The sequence below is a fragment of the Hylobates moloch genome, unplaced genomic scaffold (assembly GCF_009828535.3).
Source record: "Hylobates moloch isolate HMO894 unplaced genomic scaffold, HMol_V3 SCAFFOLD_19, whole genome shotgun sequence".
Taxonomy (NCBI): domain Eukaryota; kingdom Metazoa; phylum Chordata; class Mammalia; order Primates; family Hylobatidae; genus Hylobates; species Hylobates moloch.
In genome coordinates, this window is record NW_026652294.1 from 35,252,545 (window position 1) to 35,270,063 (window position 17,519).

General features: G+C 46.3%; 1 protein-coding gene across 2 annotated transcripts in view; it reads right to left on the reverse strand.

Annotated features, from left to right (window-relative positions):
• Positions 1-17,519, reverse strand: part of ANKFY1 (ankyrin repeat and FYVE domain containing 1) — a 101,619-nt gene that overhangs the window by 20,846 nt on the left and 63,254 nt on the right. For both annotated transcript variants that reach the window (XM_032138339.2, XM_032138338.2), the window contains exons 8-12: positions 12,896-13,100; positions 10,478-10,546; positions 10,055-10,254; positions 5,345-5,442; positions 723-951 (exon numbers count right to left, since the gene is read on the reverse strand). In XM_032138339.2, the coding sequence (XP_031994230.1) occupies positions 723-951; positions 5,345-5,442; positions 10,055-10,254; positions 10,478-10,546; positions 12,896-13,100 (801 nt within the window). The remainder of the gene's footprint in view (positions 1-722; positions 952-5,344; positions 5,443-10,054; positions 10,255-10,477; positions 10,547-12,895; positions 13,101-17,519) is intronic.

A 17,519-nucleotide genomic window follows, 5' to 3' on the forward strand; every position in this document is an offset into this window, starting at 1 on the left:
GGGGAAAATGAATCTTTTTAAAGTTTAAAACACTGACTCTTCACATAAGGAAAACGGACTCCATTACGGAAACACGCTTGATTATTAAAAAGACTAAAACAACACCCTGACGATGTTTCCTAATACACAATCTTAAAACTTTCCCTCCTACAGTCTTAAAACTTCTGTGAGGACCAAAAAACGGGCACACAGTACCTAAAACCCAACCTCCCTCCAGAAGGACAATGCTAAAAAAACACTGTCCTTAACAAGGATTGAGGCAAGAGCAAAATAAACCTGAGGACAGGCAAGAGAAGGCGTGAGGGAGACTTTCTGAGGGAAACAGCCCTCTGTCCCCTAGGGGCTGCCCTTGGCCCCTCTTTCTGGCCCCTCTCTCATGGGGTGCCTGCCACAGCAGGGTTCTCAAAGACAGTGCTCACACCGAGGCACAGCTTTGCTTGACCTACACTCAATGGCCTGAAGAAATACTCAAATAGGACAGACATTACTACCAGCTTAACCTAACAAGTGAAATGGGCAGGCCCCATCCTGAAAACACACACATGGAAGCAGCAGTCAAGAGCCAGACTACATGCTTCTCTAGTTTGACCTGAAAGGATTTTTGGGGGGTAAGAAACTAGCTACACAAAACTCACCAACAGAAGAAACATCAGCTCTGTAACTAACGATCCTAAACCGCTGTCCCCAAGTCAAAAGGATGGACAGTATTCCCACGTACTTACCCTTCTGCTCCAGGATGACAGACACCACGTCCGGATGGTTATAGGCGATCGCCATGTGCAGCGGTGTCTGCAGATGGATGCTGTCCGCCAAGCTGGTCAGGGATGCGGCCTCCTTTGGCAGAGGCAGAGCTTCCTCCGTCTGCAGGTTTGGGTTGGCGCCTTGCTGCAGGAGCTCTGCCGTGAGGTTGGGCAGGCCATGCCGACACGCTGTGTGCAACGGGGTTTCTCCCTGAATGGAAACGGCCAAAACCTGAGCACTCACAGGAATTCCCTTCACAAAGAGCGTGGCAGCCTAAGTGCAAAACCTCGGGTCTTTGGCTCATCCTGCCGCCAGCTGCCCCTCCTGACTTCTGTTCTCCTTCTCCTGAGCCATCACTCTCAGTATCTTCTTTTTCTTTTTTTTTATTTTTATTTTTATTTTTTTGTTTTGAGACAGAGTCCCACTCTGTTGCCCAGGCTGGAGTGCAGTGTCAAGATCTCGGCTCACTGCAACCTCCACCTCCCGGGTTCAAGCGATTCTCCTCCCTCAGCCTCCTGAGTAGCTGGGATTACAGGCACATGCCACCACACCCAGCTAATTTTTGTATTTTTAGTACAGACAGGTTTCACCATGTTGGCCAGGCTGGTCTCGAACTCCTGACCTTGTGATCTGCCCGGCTCGGCCTCCCAAAATGCTGGGATTACAGGCGTGAGCCACCGTGCCCGGCCCATTTTTTTTTTGAGGTGGAGTCTCGCTGTGTTGCCCAGGCTGGACTCAAACTTCTAGCCTCAAGCAGTCCTCTTGCCTCAGCTTCCCAAATAGCTGGGGTTACAGGCGAGAGGCACTGCGCCTGGTTCCACCCTTAGTTTCTTCAGTGTCTTCCCCAAGCATCTTCCGAAAGCACTGGCTTCTTGACTTCACCTCCTAGGTCCTCCTTAACCACCCTTCGCTTTGTTTCATAATTCTTTTTTTCTAATTATAAAAATAATATATGCTTATTACAACAGAACAGTAACAAGCTACAAGTGTCACCAAAATAAACAGTACAACAAATGGGAGAGCCACACAGCCACCGCCCGGAGCTAAGCCCCAGCGATGAGCAGCCTTAACGCTGTGGCCGTCGCTTCTTCTTTAGCGCCCCACTTGCACTCCGTCTCTGTGGCCTGCTCCTATCAATCTCATCTTGAACTCTGATCAAGACCTCCTTCCCCTACTTTTAAAAGTTAAAAATATTTTTAATTGGTATTACCCGTACCTGATGCAGCATTTAAAAAGAAGTTTCCCCTCACATTTGGAATCATTATTACCAATTTCATGTTTCTCTCCATCGACAGAATCCTCCCAGGAAAATACATGTATGCACACACACATGCATTTGGGCGTCTCTATGTGTACGTCCATACGTAAAAACACACACTGGAGTGTTTTCACCCCAACAAGTGGAAATGAACGGAACGTACCACTCTGCTTGCAGTATGGCGCTTGCATAAGGTGCCTGCCCTCATCAGAGTTATACATCATCATTACTTAGAGAGGCAAGAACTCTCCAAGGCTTACTGTAAAGATCAGCAAGATCCCTGGCAGTGATGTTTACAACTAACTGATCACAACCAGTTACAGATTCATTTGTTCCTTCACTCCCACTGCTTCACTTGACTAGCCTAAAAAAAAAAATTATCCTTTCCCAGCAGGAATCACTTTTAACTCTTCCAGCTGGGTTTTGTAACTCTCCATATTTCTAACTAACATGTTTTTATTGCTGCCTCTTGATTTTCCAGCTTTGAACATTATCTGTGGGACTTTCCACTGTGGCAGATAAGGATTGAGTGCTTTTACGCCTTGACCCACAGTGCGCGTTTCCCATCCCAAATCCTCCCCACACAGGGGAAATGTAATTGTAGTGTGAGCCGTCCCAAGTATTTCCTCCTCCTCCTCCTCCCCGGCTCCTCCCCCTCCTCCACCCCTCCCCCTTCCCCTTCCCCCCTCCCCCTTCTCCCCCTCCTCCTCGGGGCTGTCTTCTGTTCCAGACCTTCTTCCTATGCATTCTCATTGGGTGTGCTGATCTACTCCACGGCTTCTGCCATTATCTACAAGGAAGAGACTCTCAAACCCAGGTCCCCAGCCCCATTTTTGCATCTAATTTTCCTACTGCCTGTTAGACATCCCTACCTAAATGTGTAGAAATTCAAAAATCACAATGGAATTTATTCCCTCCACACAGGTTCCTCCTTCTGGCCAGTTTCCTCTGTTTTTTTCCATGGGTTCGCCACAATTGTTTTTTTAAAATTCGTCTTTCAGTGTCTTTGGGGTACAGGTGGTTTCTGGTTCCACGGGTAAGTTCTTTGGTGGTGATTTCTTAATGTCAGTGCACCTGTCACCTGAGCAGTTTATACTGTACCCAGTATCACCCTTTTATCCCCCACTGCCCTCCCAAGCTTCCCCTCTGAGTTCCCAAATTCCATTATGTCATTTTTGCACCACGGCAGTTTTAACAGCTCTCTTGCCCTCGCTTCTGGGAGCCTCAAGCATGCATGTCACAGACTGATTCTGCAATTCCTGTGAAACCTGTTCCTTTGGATCCAAATGCAGTGTGAGAGGACAGGACAGGTCATTGCTTGTCAAGATGATTCCCACTTGGCTGCAGCCTGGACTCCACGGCACGCCCACCATGCCAGCCATCCCAGGCAGTTTTCTCAGCTCCAGAAGAATCACACTACTTCTCTGCCCAAAACCCTCCAATGGATCTTCTGTCCCCACAGGATAAAGCCCACACAGCAGAAGCCAGTGTTCCAGGCCCTTCTGCAGTGCTGCTCTCCAGTGCTTTCAAGTGAGTCCTCCCGTGTCTCTACAGCTTGGGTTTGACCTAGTTTTGCTATGAAGGGTATTCAGAGAAGGAACAACAGCCGGTAGACAATGTGGGCCCAAGGGAGGTTTTTGTTTTTTGTTTTCCGAGACAAAATCTCACTGTGTCCCCCAGGCTGGAGTGCAGCAGCGTGATCTCCACTCACTGCAACCTCCGCCTCCTGGGTTCAAGCGATTCTCCTGCCTCAGCCTCCCGAGTAGCTGGGATTACAGGCCCCCGCCACCTCGCCCAGCTAATTTTTGTATTTTTAGTACAGACAGGGTTTCGCCATGTTGGCCAGGCTGGTCTCCAACTCCTGACCTCAGGTAATCCGCCCACCTCAGCATCCCAAAGTTTTGGGATTACGGGTGTGAGCCACCGTGCCCAGCAGAGGATTTTAAGTTAGGAGATAGTAGAGCATGTCTCTATGCTATTAGAAATGAATAGTGGGCAAAGCTAATGATGCAGGAGGAAAAGAAAGAGAGACACACGATGGCGAGAGCAGAGGCGTGGAGAAGGTGAGAGGGCATGAGATGCTGAGATGCTGAGCCCAAAACAAGCAGCAGCCTCTGGTCGGCACGAGGCCATGCCGTCACTGTGGCCAGTGCGCACGGGGCCATGCCGTCACCCTGGCTGGAGAGCTGGCTGTGTGCAGACACACAGTGGAGTCAGCAGTGGAAAGGATGGCACTGCCCTCTGTCCTGTACCAAGAGACACTCATCTGGCTCAGATACCAAGCTCACTGTTTACTGCCTTGCCCAGTGCTGTCGAGACAGTATGCAACTAGACAGCCTTGTGCCGGAGTCTGAATGTGGACACCTCATTATTTATAAGCCACTTAACCTCTCAGAACCTCGAGGTCCTTGACTCCAAAATAGAGAATTGATTGATGTGGGAAAAGCTTCTGCAATCCTAACGATACATGCTGCTTCCAGGTCCACTGTGAAAATTAAAAGGGATAATAGCCTTAAAGCTGCTAGCAGAAAGTGACCGTAAAATACATGTGATCTTGAAGACAAGCACATCCTCCTGGTCTGAAAATAATAAAGTAAAAATAACTATCAAATAGTACCTAATGTCTCGGATATTATGCTAATAAGCACTTAATTATATCATTTACTTTCATCTTAACCACACCCTATGAAATCAGTATTAACCCCATTTTATAGATGAGGAAACTAAAATTAAGACCCCACAGGCCGGGCATGGTGGCTCGTGCCTGTAATCCCAGCACTTTGGGAGGCCATGGTGGGCGAATCACCTGAGGTCGAGAGCTCGAGACCAGCCTGACCAACGTGGAGAAACCCCACCTCTAACGAAAAAAAAAAAAAAAACACAACATTAGCCGGGCGTGGTGGTGCATCCCTGTAATCCCAGCTATTATGGAGGCTGAGGCAGGAGAATGCTTGAATCTGGGAGGCAGAGGTTGTGGTGAGCCGAGATTGCCCCATTGCACTCTGCCCTGGGCAACAAGAGCAAAACTCTGTCTCAAGAAAAAAAAAAAAAAAAAGACTGCATAGGGAGGATATTAAAGTCCATAGCATCTAGTTCAGGGCCTGATAACCTGAACAAGCACTGTTTCCTAAACAAATGCTTAGGAAATGGCTGCTGAATGAATCAATCAACCAATATTTGAAGAAACACAAAATAATCTGTTTCACTCTGGCTTTTTAATGATATGCATGTATTATTCTGATAAAAACTAAAAAAAACCACCTATTCCCCTTTTTCCTACATATCCACCACTGCCATTTCTTCCATAGATAACACCATTTTCTCCGGCTGCCACGTCACACTTACCCACTTGTTTCTGTGGTTGACATGGGCACCGTTGGTTGCCAGGAAAAGAGCTGCTGCCTCGTTTCCTGCTCCAGCTGCCCGCTGTAGTAAACAGTTTCCTAGAAGAAAATGGGCAGGCTGATTCTTCTGTTTGCATCAAAATGCGGTCACGCTGCACGCTGCACAACACCCTGCTCTTCCCTGCCACCCTATGACTGGCAAGCCCACGCCAGACAGTAGGCCCACGCCAGAGAGTAGGTCCACGCCAGACAGTAGGCCCACACCAGACAGTAGGCCCACGCCAGACAGTAGGCATCATTTAAGTCCACACAAGTACTCTCTGTATGTGGACACAGAGGCTAGGGAATGCCCCGGGCTGGAACATCCACTTCCTCCCTGGGATTCCCACTAGCCACTGCCCAGGACCGGAAGGAAGTTCTGTCTCCTTGCTGAGGGTGGATTAGAGCAAGGTTTCTCAACAGTGGTGCTGCTGACATTTTGGACAGGATAAATTCTTTGTTGTGGGGTCTGTTCTGCACACTGCACAATGTTGGGCAGCATCCTCTGAACTGAAGACAATTAGAAATGTCTACAGATGTTGGCCAGGTGCGGTGGCTCACAACTGTCATCCCAGCACTTTCGGAGGCCGAGGCAGGCGGATCACTTGATGCCAGTAGTTTGAGATCAGCCCGGCCAACATGGTGAAAACCTGTCTCTACTAAAAATACAAAAATTAGCCAGGCGTGGTGGTGCACACCTGTAATCCCAGCTACTTGGGAGGCTGAGACACAGGAATTGCTTGAACCCAGAAGGCAGAGGTTGCAGTGAGCCAAGATCGTGCCACTGCACTCCAGCCTGGGCAACAGAACAAGACTCTGTCTCAAAGAAAAAAAAAAAGAAATGTCTACAGATGTTGACAAATGTTCTCAGGCAGTAAAGGCAGGATTGTGCCTGGCTGAAAACCACTTGGCTGGATGACCATTTTGAAAACATTTTAAGTCCTATTAGAAAATGCCCCTTAAATACTTCAGTTTTATTCCTAATGCTTTAAATATGTTTGTTCTTGGCTCAGAAATATTTTCCTTAGCACTGTCACTCTTTTCTAAATAAAAACCTTGGAAAGAAAAAAATGAGTTTTTTTTCTCTCTAAATGGTTTTAGCCCTAAAACAGTGTTTCTCAGCCTTTTAAAATCCATTTCCAAAAATGAACAAACTCTCTCATGTCAACAGCTATACTATTTGAAATTCTAAATAAACACCAGGACGGAAAACAAGATAAAGAACTGTGACAGCTGGGCACGGCGGCTTGATGCCTGTCATCCCAGCACTTTGGGAGGCTGAGGTGAGTGGATAATTTGAGGTCAGGAGTTCGAGACAAGCCTGGCCAACATGGTGAAACCCTGTCTCTACTAAAAATATAAAAATTAGCCAGGCCTGGTGGCACATGCCTGTAGTCTCAGCTACTCAGGAGGCTGAGGCAGGAGAATCACTTGAACCTGGGAGGCAGAGGTTGCAGTGAGCTGAGATAGTCCCACCGCGCTCCAGCCTAGGCGACAGAGCAAGACTGTCTCGAAACGAACAAACAAAAAGAAATGGGACAAAGTACTACTTTGCTTTCATACCATGTTTTTCTCTATCCCTCAGAGATAGGAATCCCACTCCTAGTTGATGGTTGCTCTAATCTGGAGACTCCTAGTTGATGGCTGCTCTAATCTGGAGACTCCTAGTTGATGGTTACTCTAATCTGGAAACTCCTAGTTGATGGTTGCTCTAATCTGGAAACTCCTAGTTGATGGTTAATCTGGAGACTCCTAGTTGATGGTTGCCCTAATCTGGAAACTCCTAGTTGATGGTTAATCTGGAGACTCCTAGTTGATGGTTGCTCTAATCTGGAGACTCCTAGTTGATGGTTAATCTGGAGACTCCTAGTTGATGGTTGCTCTAATCTGGAGACTCTTAGTTGATGGTTAATCTGGAGACTCCTAGTTGATGGTTGCTCTAATCTGGAGACTCCTAGTTGATGGTTAATCTAATCTGGAGACTCCTAGTTGATGGTTAATCTGGAGACTCCTAGTTGATGGTTAATCTGGAGACTCCTAGTTGATGGTTGCTCTAATCTGGAGACTCCTAGTTGATGGTTAATTTGGAGACTCCAAATTCCATGTTCATGCCTGCAGTCATTCCACTGTACACAAGACTTAAATTCTACACCTCCCAATAGAACAAAGATAACCCGTGACTGCCAAAACATCACTAAACCGTTAAAAGCGAGTGGACGAACTGGCTGGTCCGGGTGCAGTGGTGTTTACAACTCATCAAAACCAGTTACAGATTTCTTTGTTCCTTCTTCACTCCCACTGCTTCACCTGACTAGCCTTAAAATTAAAAAATTAAAAAAACTAGTGGACTAAGATGACACGTAAAATGAAAAATGAACCCTATCAATAGGAAAACGATCCTGAGCCTGTCTAGACTCAACAGTTCAAACTCTATCATGTACAACTGACAGAACCGGCAAGAAAAATGGACAAAACCATCACCAATGAAAACACTTTAATATACCTCTCAGAAACTGACAGATCGAGCAGTCCAAAAGTTAATAAGAATACGTAAGATTTGAAGAGCATAATGAACAAGCTTGATTTAATGCACATAGAGAATGCTGCATCTTACAATTAAAGAATGCATATTCTTTTCAAGCACATGTCAGACTTTTATAAAAACTAGTTCTGTAAGAGTCTAACATTCAAGCCTTTTGTTTGTTGTTTAAGAGAGAGGATCTTGCTCTGTCACCCAGGCTGAAGCACAGTGGACTGATCATAGCTCACTGCAGCCTCCAACTCCTGGCCTCAAGCAATCCTCCCACATCAGACTCCTGAGTAGCTCAGAGTACAGGCATGAGCCACCACGTGGCTCTTTTTTTTTTTTTTTTTGAGATGGAGTTTCGCTCTTGTCGCCCAGGCTAGAGTGCAATGCACCATCGTGGCTCACTGCAACCTCCGCTTCCCGGGTTCAAGCGATTCTTCTGCCTCAGCCTCCCCAGTAGCTGGGATTACAGGCATTGCCATCATGCCCAGCTAATTTTTGTATTTTGGTAGAGACAGGGTTTCACCATGTTGGCCAGGATGGTCTCGAACTTCTGACCTCAGGTGATCTGCCTACCTCAGCCTCCCAAAGTGCTGGGATTGCAGGCATGAGCCACTGCACCTGGCTGACCTTTAATTATTTATTTTATTTTAATTAATTAATTTATTTATTTTTGAGACGGAGTCTTGCCCTGTTGCCCAGGCTGGAGTGCAGTGACGCGATCTTGGCTCACTGCAACCTCTGTCTCCTGGGTTCAAGCAATTCTCCTACCTCAGCCTCCTGAGTAGCTGGGATTACAGTGCGTGCCACGACGCCCAGCTATTTTTGCATTTTTAGTAGAGACAGGCTTTCACCACGTTGGCCTGGCTGATCTGGAACTCCTGACCTCAGGTGATCCACCGGCCTCAGCCTCCCAAAGTGCTAGGATTACAGGTGTGAACTACTATGCTTTGGGATTACAGGCATGAGCTACCACGCCCGGCCTTATCTTTTTTTTTTTTTTTTTTGAGACGGAGTTTCGGTCTCCTCACCCAGGCTGGAGTGCAATGGCATGATCTCAGCTCACTGCAACCTCTGCCTCCCAGTTTCAAGCGATTCTCCGGCCTCTCCTGAGTAGCTGGGATTACAGGAGCCCACCGCCATGCCCAGCTGATACTTGTTTTTTTAGTAGAAACAGGTTTCAGTCTCTAAAGGGGCCACCCTGGTCTCAAACTCCTGACCTCAGGTGATCCACCCACCTCGGCCTCCCAAAGTGCTGGGATTACAGGCGTGAGCCACCACGCCCAGCCAACCTTTATTTATTAACTTCTTTAGGGAAAGGGCTGTTTTAATATCCATTTTTTTTTTTTTTTGGTCAATTCTTCCTGTGTGAGTGACACCTACCCATGTTTTATGCATTGCTAGTACTCAATACTGAATTACACCAAATCTCTCTCCTTAAAATATCCCTGTTATTTTATTTAGTCAGATCAAGGAAATACATTAAAACAGTGTTCTAAAGTGTAGTCTAATATGGTAAGTACTGAAGTTATAACCCACCTAAAGAAAAGCTCTCTGGGGTACAACTTTTTTTTTTTTTTTTTGAGACGGAGTCTTGCTCTGTCACCCAGGCTGGAGTGCAGTGGCCCGATCTCGGCTCACTGCAAGCTCCGCCTCCCGGGTTCACGCCATTCTCCTGCCTCAGCCTCTCCGAGTAGCTGGGACTACAGGCGCCCGCCACCACGCCCGGCTAATTTTTTGTATTTTTAGTAGAGACGGGGTTTCACTGTGGTCTCGATCTCCTGACCTCATGATCCGCCCGCCTCGGCCTCCCAAAGTGCTGGGATTATAAGCGTGAGCCACCGCGCCCGGCCTGGGGTACAACTTTTAAGACGGTCAAAAAAATTCTTGAGTCCAAAGAGTCTGGGAGTCACCGCATTAAATGAATGGAAGTTTCAGTTTCAGGAACTTGATGCTGCTCAACTGTTTGAAGCACAGGATTTTTAAAAATGACAACCCAGGCTTTTACTGTATTTAAATTAAGTACAAAATAATTATCCTCAAAGTATGCCGTTCAGTTTCTAAATTTGGGGTGAAAGCATTTACACGCCATTTCCTGGTGCCTGCAGACCCCAGCGTCGCCCCTTAGGGAGGCATGTGCTTTACCTGTCGCCGTGTCAGGTGCGTCTGTGTGGCTGCCGCGCTGGATAAGTCTGGCTGCAAAGCTGTTCTCATCAAATGAAGTCCCATTTACCACGGGGACATCTTCGAAGGGGTTCACAGACTGGTTAGAAGACACTGTGATATGCTGCACTGCCAGCCACAGAGCCGTGCTGCCCTCGTGGTCTTTGAGTTCTAAATCTAGTCTGAAAAGCAGAAGCAATGTCAACAGCACATACAATCTTTTTGAGACACTCTATACTGACAACAACCTTGTTCTTTCTCTTTATCCTTTTTCATTGACACATTTTTAGCTCACTTTAACTTCTTAATATATGCAACATTAAAGATGTTTAAAAAGAATGATTTTTTCACTCACAATCCCCCCCTCACAACCGCCTTCTCACTTGTGCATGTCTCCCTACGTACTGTTTACACTGCAGCAGCTGACTGAACACATATTCATTCCTGGCCATGATGGACACGTGTAAAGGAGTCCTGCAGGATCAAAAAGAACCGGGGTCAGTTCAGGACAGGCCTGTTCCGGACGACTCACGGCAAGAGGCAACCAGAATCCCAGGCAGAATCACCACCCACAAGAAATCCCACATTTCTACAAGGCTTCTAAAGCCATGACCCAGTATCAAAACCTGAAAACAGATCTGCTTATATGTGACCATTATTCAGTGGCCAAAATGGACAAGAATCAGCTCAAGGAAGCGATCTCAAATACTCCCCAACTCAATCCCGACCCCTTCCTGAAGGCATAGACAGGGTTTTCTTGAGAACAGCAGTTTCTGCCACAGGTGTACAGATTTTCCCTCATCTCTTCTCCATCAGTTCTGAAAAGAAACTCTCCCCCATAATTTTCTGTTCTTCTCAAACACACTCAGAGCAGCAACAGGAAAGAACTGATGAAAGCTGCATTTAACCCCTTTCACTGCTTTCATTTAGCACTCGGGGGCCCTGCAGGAGAGACTGGCACTGCAGAGCTACCACACACACACACACACACACACACACACACACACTGCGAGGCAGGGCCCAAGGCTGCACCTACCCACCCCCACACACACACACCTACCACACACACACACACTGGGAGTCAGGGCCCAAGGCTGCACCACACACACACACACACACACAAACACACACACACAGGGAATCAGGGCCCAAGGCTGCACCTACACCCACACACCCACTCACCCACACAGCGAGTCAGGGCCCAAGGCTGCACCTACCACACACACACACACACACACACACACACACACACACACACAGCGAGTCAGGGCCCAAGGCTGCACCTACCCCACACACACACACACACACACACCCCGAGTCTATTGCCGTTGGAGGAAAAAAATAAAGGAATCAACAGCAGGGAAATGAATGCAATTATTTTAGGAAATAAGGTAATTATCACATGATATTGAGATTTCATGAAGCTACATCTTATTTACGTACTTATCTATCACATAAATACATTCTCCTATCTGACAACCAAACTTTACAAAAAATCTTTTCTTTTTTGAGAGGTTTTTCAAAGGTATAAAATACTGAGAATGTTCTAATGACAATCGGGTCCCAACTGTGGTCAGTGATTCGGGTGACTTAACTGTCCTTCACAGCCCCTCACACCACTGTCCCAAGACAAGTAGCCTTTTCTCAGATCCTACAACAAGGAATCCTCAACTAAGTATTTCTGGAAAGGGGCAAAATGACCACAGTAAATATTGTTAAAGATGCAAAGGGCTGTGCTACGGACAAAGGTAGCAAGCTGTGCAGATAAAGTGGGAGTGTTTACGAGCAGGTAAAATTGGGTTTAATATAGAGAATTTTCTAACAATTAGAATTTTCTAACAATTAGACCTCAATATTCTTCAAACTATCCAAGCAACTCTAAGAAATGCTACAAGGTTTCCTTGGAGGCACTGGAGTAGATGACCATTCTGGTTCCTTCAAACATGAAGATACAGATTGCTTAAAAGCTCGAAGACTGGGCCAGGCGCAGTGGCTCACGCCTGTAATCCCAGCACTTTGGGAGGCTGAGGCGGGCAGATCACGAGGTCAGGAGATTGAGACCATCCTGGCTAACACGGTGAAACCCCGCCTCTACTAAAAATACAAAAAAAAAAAAAAATTAGCCGGGCGCGGTAGCAGGTGCCTGTAGTCCCAGCTACTCGGGAGGCTGAGGCAGGAGAATGGCGTGAACCCGGGAGGCGGAGCTTGCAGTGAGCCAAGATAGCGCCACTGCAGTCCGGCCTGGGTGACAGAGCAAGACTCCATCACAAAAAAAAAAAAAAAAAAAAAAAAAAGCTGAAGACTAGCTCACGCCCGTAATCCCAGCACTTTGGGAGACCGAGGTGGGCAGATCGCTTGAGCTCAGAAGTTCAAGGCCAGCCTGGACAACATGGCAAAACCCTGTCTCCACCAAAATACAAAAATCAGCCAGGTGGGGTGGCGTGTGCCTGTAGTCTCACCTACTCAGGAGGCTGAGGTGAGACGATCACCTGTGCCCAGGAGATAGAGGCTGCAATGAGCCAAGATCACACCACTGCGCTCCAGCCTGGGCGACAGAGTGAGATGCTGACACAATTAAAAACAAACAACACAAAAAAAAAACCTCGAAGACTTCAGTTACCCAGGATAGAAATGTTTTCCCCAAATGCCTCTGGATTTAGTAGTGACACTACTACCACACATCAATGTCTGTGACTTTAATAAAAATAAGACTGAATAATGCCAAACTAAAGAACATGAACACCCCATATGCCAATTACATGCTACTGTAAGATAATCGTCTGAGAACAGTGCTAAGGGCACAGTGTCTGCTCCCCAGCTTACCTCCCCTTGCTGTCCTGCATGTTGGGGTTGGCGCCAGCCTGCAGAAGGGCCTCTGCAATCTGCGCCATCTCAGACATCACATCTGCTGAGTGTTTCTTTGAACTGTACAAGGCCACAAGGTGCAATGGTGTCTCCTGGGCACCCAGTGTAGAAGCATTGACCAAGGCCCCATTCTTAATGAGGAAAGTGGCAGCAAAGAGATCTCCTTGAAAAGAAATAATAGAAGAAACAGTAACACATGACAACACTCAGGGCAAAGTATTCTGGCCAGTGCTTCCTCAAGAGGCAGCAGAAAATGACTGCAGACAAAGGAGAGCGATATAACTAGATGTGTCTGAAGGAACCTCTTGGGGCATTTGTAAGTGGAAACTCATCATTGAGATCATGGAGTTACAGACGAATTCAAAAGGCTTTGCTCAATTTTTCGTTACCTGTTATCACTTGTCCTGCCTCCTCACCTCAGTATCCTTTCACTGTTTAAGAATACTAGGCTGGGCCAGGAGCAGTGGCTCACGCCTGTCGTCCCAACACTGTGGGAGGCCGAGGAGGGCGGATCACCTGGGGTTGGGAGTTCGAGACCAGCCTGACCAACATGGAAAAACCCTGTCTCTACTACAAATACAAAACTAGCCAGGCGTGGTGGTGCATGCCTGTAATCCCAGCTACTTGGGAGGCTGAGGCACGAGATTCGCTTGAACCTAGGGGGCGGCCGCCATTGCATCCAGATGGAATAAGAGAAAAATCCGTCTTCAAAAAATAAAAAGAATATATTCTATTCTCTCTCAAAAGGGTTTCCAGGATCCCTCCCCACACAATTTCTCTCTCTCTTTCTCTCTCTCTCTTTCTTATTTCCTGACCACAGCTTGTACCTAACTAAGCAACACCTACCCCCATTCTGCTGTACTTGCATACAGGTTCCTACTCAGAGTAATCCCATGTCTGTTTCTGCTGTACTTGCATACAGGTTCCTACTCAGAGTAATCCCATGTCTGTTTTATTATTATAAAATTTATTTTCTTTTTAGATTTTGGTTTTTTTTTTCAGACAGAGCCTTGTTCTGTCACCCAGGCTGGAGTGCAGTGGCGCAATCTCAGCTCACTGCAACTTCCGCCTCCGAAATTCAAGCAGTTCTCATGTCTCAGCCTCCCAAGCAGCTGGGACTACAGGCATGTGCCACCACACCTAGCTAATTTTTTGTATTTTAGTAGGGATGGGGTTTCACCATGATGTACAGGCTGGTCTCAAACTCCTGAGCTCAGGCAAACCACCTGCCTCAGCCTCCCAAAATGCTGGGATTACAGATGTGAGCCACTGCGCCCGCCCTCTTTTTAGTTTTGTAATCTCATTATATACACATAACTGATTTAACAAGAAGTTTACAATGAAATATTTGAACAGAGTATCTGTACACATTACTATTTACAAAAATTTCACATGGTAAATAACCTTGTTGTGGAAACAAAATTTCTTTCCAAATCCCTTCCATTGACTTACCTCTTGGAGTATTACAGGTAAAAGAGTCTACCTAGGACAATTTACAAACATCAAATTAAGACTGAATAACATCCCAGGGCTTTGGAAGGCCGAGGCAAGATCGCTTGAGCCCAAGAGTTCAAGACCAGCCTGGCAACATGGGGAGACCCCATCTCTACAAAAAAAACTTAGCAAGGAGTGGTGACAACACCTGTGGTTCCAGCTACTCAGGAGGCTGAGGTGGGAGGACTGCTTGAGCCCCAGAGTTCGAGACTGCAGTGGGCTATGACTGTGCCACTGCACTCTAGCCTGGGTGACAGAGAGAGATCCTGACTCAACAAAGGCTGAATAACTTACAGAAAATCCATTCTTCTTCTTATTTTTTGAGACAAAGTCTCACCCCCGTCACCCAGGCCAGTGCATTGGCATGATCACAACTCACTGCAGACTCAACTTCTTGGCTCAGGGGATTCTCCTGCCTCAGTCTCCTGAATAGCTGAGACTACAGGCACGCACGCCACCATGCCTGGCTTATTTTTTATATTTTTAGTAGAGATGGGGTTTCACCATGTTGCCCAGGCTGGTCTCCAACCCCTGGGCTGAAGGGATCCACCTGTCTCAGCCTCCCAAAGTGCTGGGATTACAGGCATGAGCCACTGTGTCTGGCCAAAATCCATTAATTTTAATAGTTTCATTTACCATCTTTGACTATTTATGCTCTGTAAGAGTGAAAAAAACTACCTTGACATGTTGACAAAAGGCCAATACTTAAGATGAAAATGTTAATGGTATACATTTGTGAAAATACTTTGTCAGACACTAGTAAAGAGAAATTGACTCTAGATTGGTTCTACAAATACATGTTAAACTCAGAACTAAGCAATCTGACAAGTGGCTATTTAGTGTCAAAAAATACTTGTGAAAAACCAGTTAAAGTATACTTGTCAAGTTAACTTGGAGGATGACAAGGATTAAGCAATTAAATTTGTTGTAAGATTAAAAGTTCAGTCTTTCTTGGATTTAGTTATATTTAGCATTTAAAACATGCAAACACACTACATATATATAAAATTTATGTTTCTTAAGAAAACAAGGCAAGAATAGCAAAGCATCATAATACACAGAACAGAAACCTGTTACAAAGGCTTGGGGCATCACGCCTTGCTGGGTGAAAGCAATTGCTCTCAGTAGCCTCCAGGTGGCACCAATGAGCTCATATTGGGAAAGTTGGGTTTTGGGGGTTTTTTGTATTTTTTTTTTGAGACGGGGTCTCACCCTGTCACCCAGGCTGAAGTGCAGGGGCATCAGCACGGCTCACTGCAGCCTCAACTTCCAGGGCTCAGTTGATCCTCCCAGCTCAGCCTCCCGAGTAGCTGGGACTACAGGTGCACGCAAACATACCCAGCTAATTTTTGTGTGGTTTTGGTAGAGACAGGTTTTGCCACCATTGCCCAAGCTGGTCTTGAACTCCTGGGCTCAAGCAATCCGCCCACCTCAGCCTCCCAAAGTGTTGGGATTACAGGCGTGTGCCACGGCGCTTGGCCTGGAGAGACTTTCAAGGGTTCAGTTAAACATCTTCCAAATCAAACTCATCTGCAACTTGCAACTTGAAGTCCCCATGTGTGACTCTGATGGGTGATAGCAAGTTAACCCAAGAGCTGGGATTCAGAGGTACTTTCTGCAGATTCCGTCTCCATTTCACCAAGTTCATCTACAGGATGAATTTCTTGCAAATCACATCCTTCTTCAGATGGATGATCCTCAACATACAGAACAACGTCCTAGAGTTTGATTCGCTGCTCCCATGAGAGTTGACTATACTCCTTAAATGTGTGGGTGACCTTGCAATGAATGCTGGATTGTCGAAGCTGCCTTGGAACTTCTTTAATTTACGGATTGCAGGCAATGGTGTTCTTTCCACAGCATCTGCTTTTGTCTTTGCATCAGGACACTTCGGTTCCTAATTGTTAGAATTGTGAGTGCAGACTCCTTTGAATCACAACTCAAGACGATGATTTTCTCTCTCTTCCAAAGTTTTCCTTTCATATCTTACGATATAATTTCATCTCCTTCTACTACATATCTACAGTCTGAATATCTAGAATGGGGTTTCAGGAACGGTAAAGCTCTGTCAGGTCCGTTACCTGTATTCCTGTGCACATTTTCATTTGAATATACAGGTTTCATCTGGTTCTCAGTGGGCATGAAATTAGAAAATCATTTGCTTTTGTTTTGGTTTTTGGTTTTTTGAGACAGGGTCTCATTCTGTTGGTCAAGCTGAAGTGCAGTGGTGCCATCGTGGCTTACTGCAACCTCAGCCTCCCAGCCTCAAGAAATCCTCCTGCCTCAGCCTCCCAAGTAGCTAGGGGTACAGGCGCATGCCACCCTGCCTGGCTCATTTTAAAATATTTTTGTAGAGATGAGGTCTCACTATGTTGCCCAGGCTGGACTCAAACTCCTGGCCTCAAGTGATCCTCCCACCTTGGCCACCCAAAGTGCTGGGATGACAGGCATGAGCCACTGCACCCAGGCCGACTGTCTGTGTTTCAGCACTTCCCATCTGCTCTAGGCTTTCTTCCAAGGGACCATCTTGCTAGAGAATGTGGGCTCTGGTACTGGGGCAGACAAGAAGCCTCAGATGCTGACTTGCTCCTCAGATGCTAGATTGGCCTGTGTCTGGTTTTTTTTTTTTTTTTTTTTTTGGTATTCACACTGTCTTATACAAAACAGACCCTGGGGAAATGTTTGGGAAGAAAATGGATTGACTGGTTAGGGCTATTGGGTTCTACTTTTCCAGAAAGGCTCTTATTTGAATGAATTATGACTTCAGGTAACTTAACAATTTTCCAGTAAGTCCCTTCTCTTGAAATATTTTCATTCTTCTGCTCCCGTTTTGGGTGGGGTAAGGGGTGCGGAAGGGTGCAATCTTTACCAGTATCAAAGCTTAGATTTCTTCACAGTACAGAGGCAGTAAAGCACTGCAGGCAGCAGGTAACACGTATATAGGGGGCTAGGCTAGGTCAGGCCTTTGCTATCCATTTATACATATACACAGGGAGTCCTACTCTGTAGCGTGAACAAACTCCGCATGGATTTGGTATAGGAGAAAATACATAAAGACAACAATATATTAGCAATACAACTAAATATC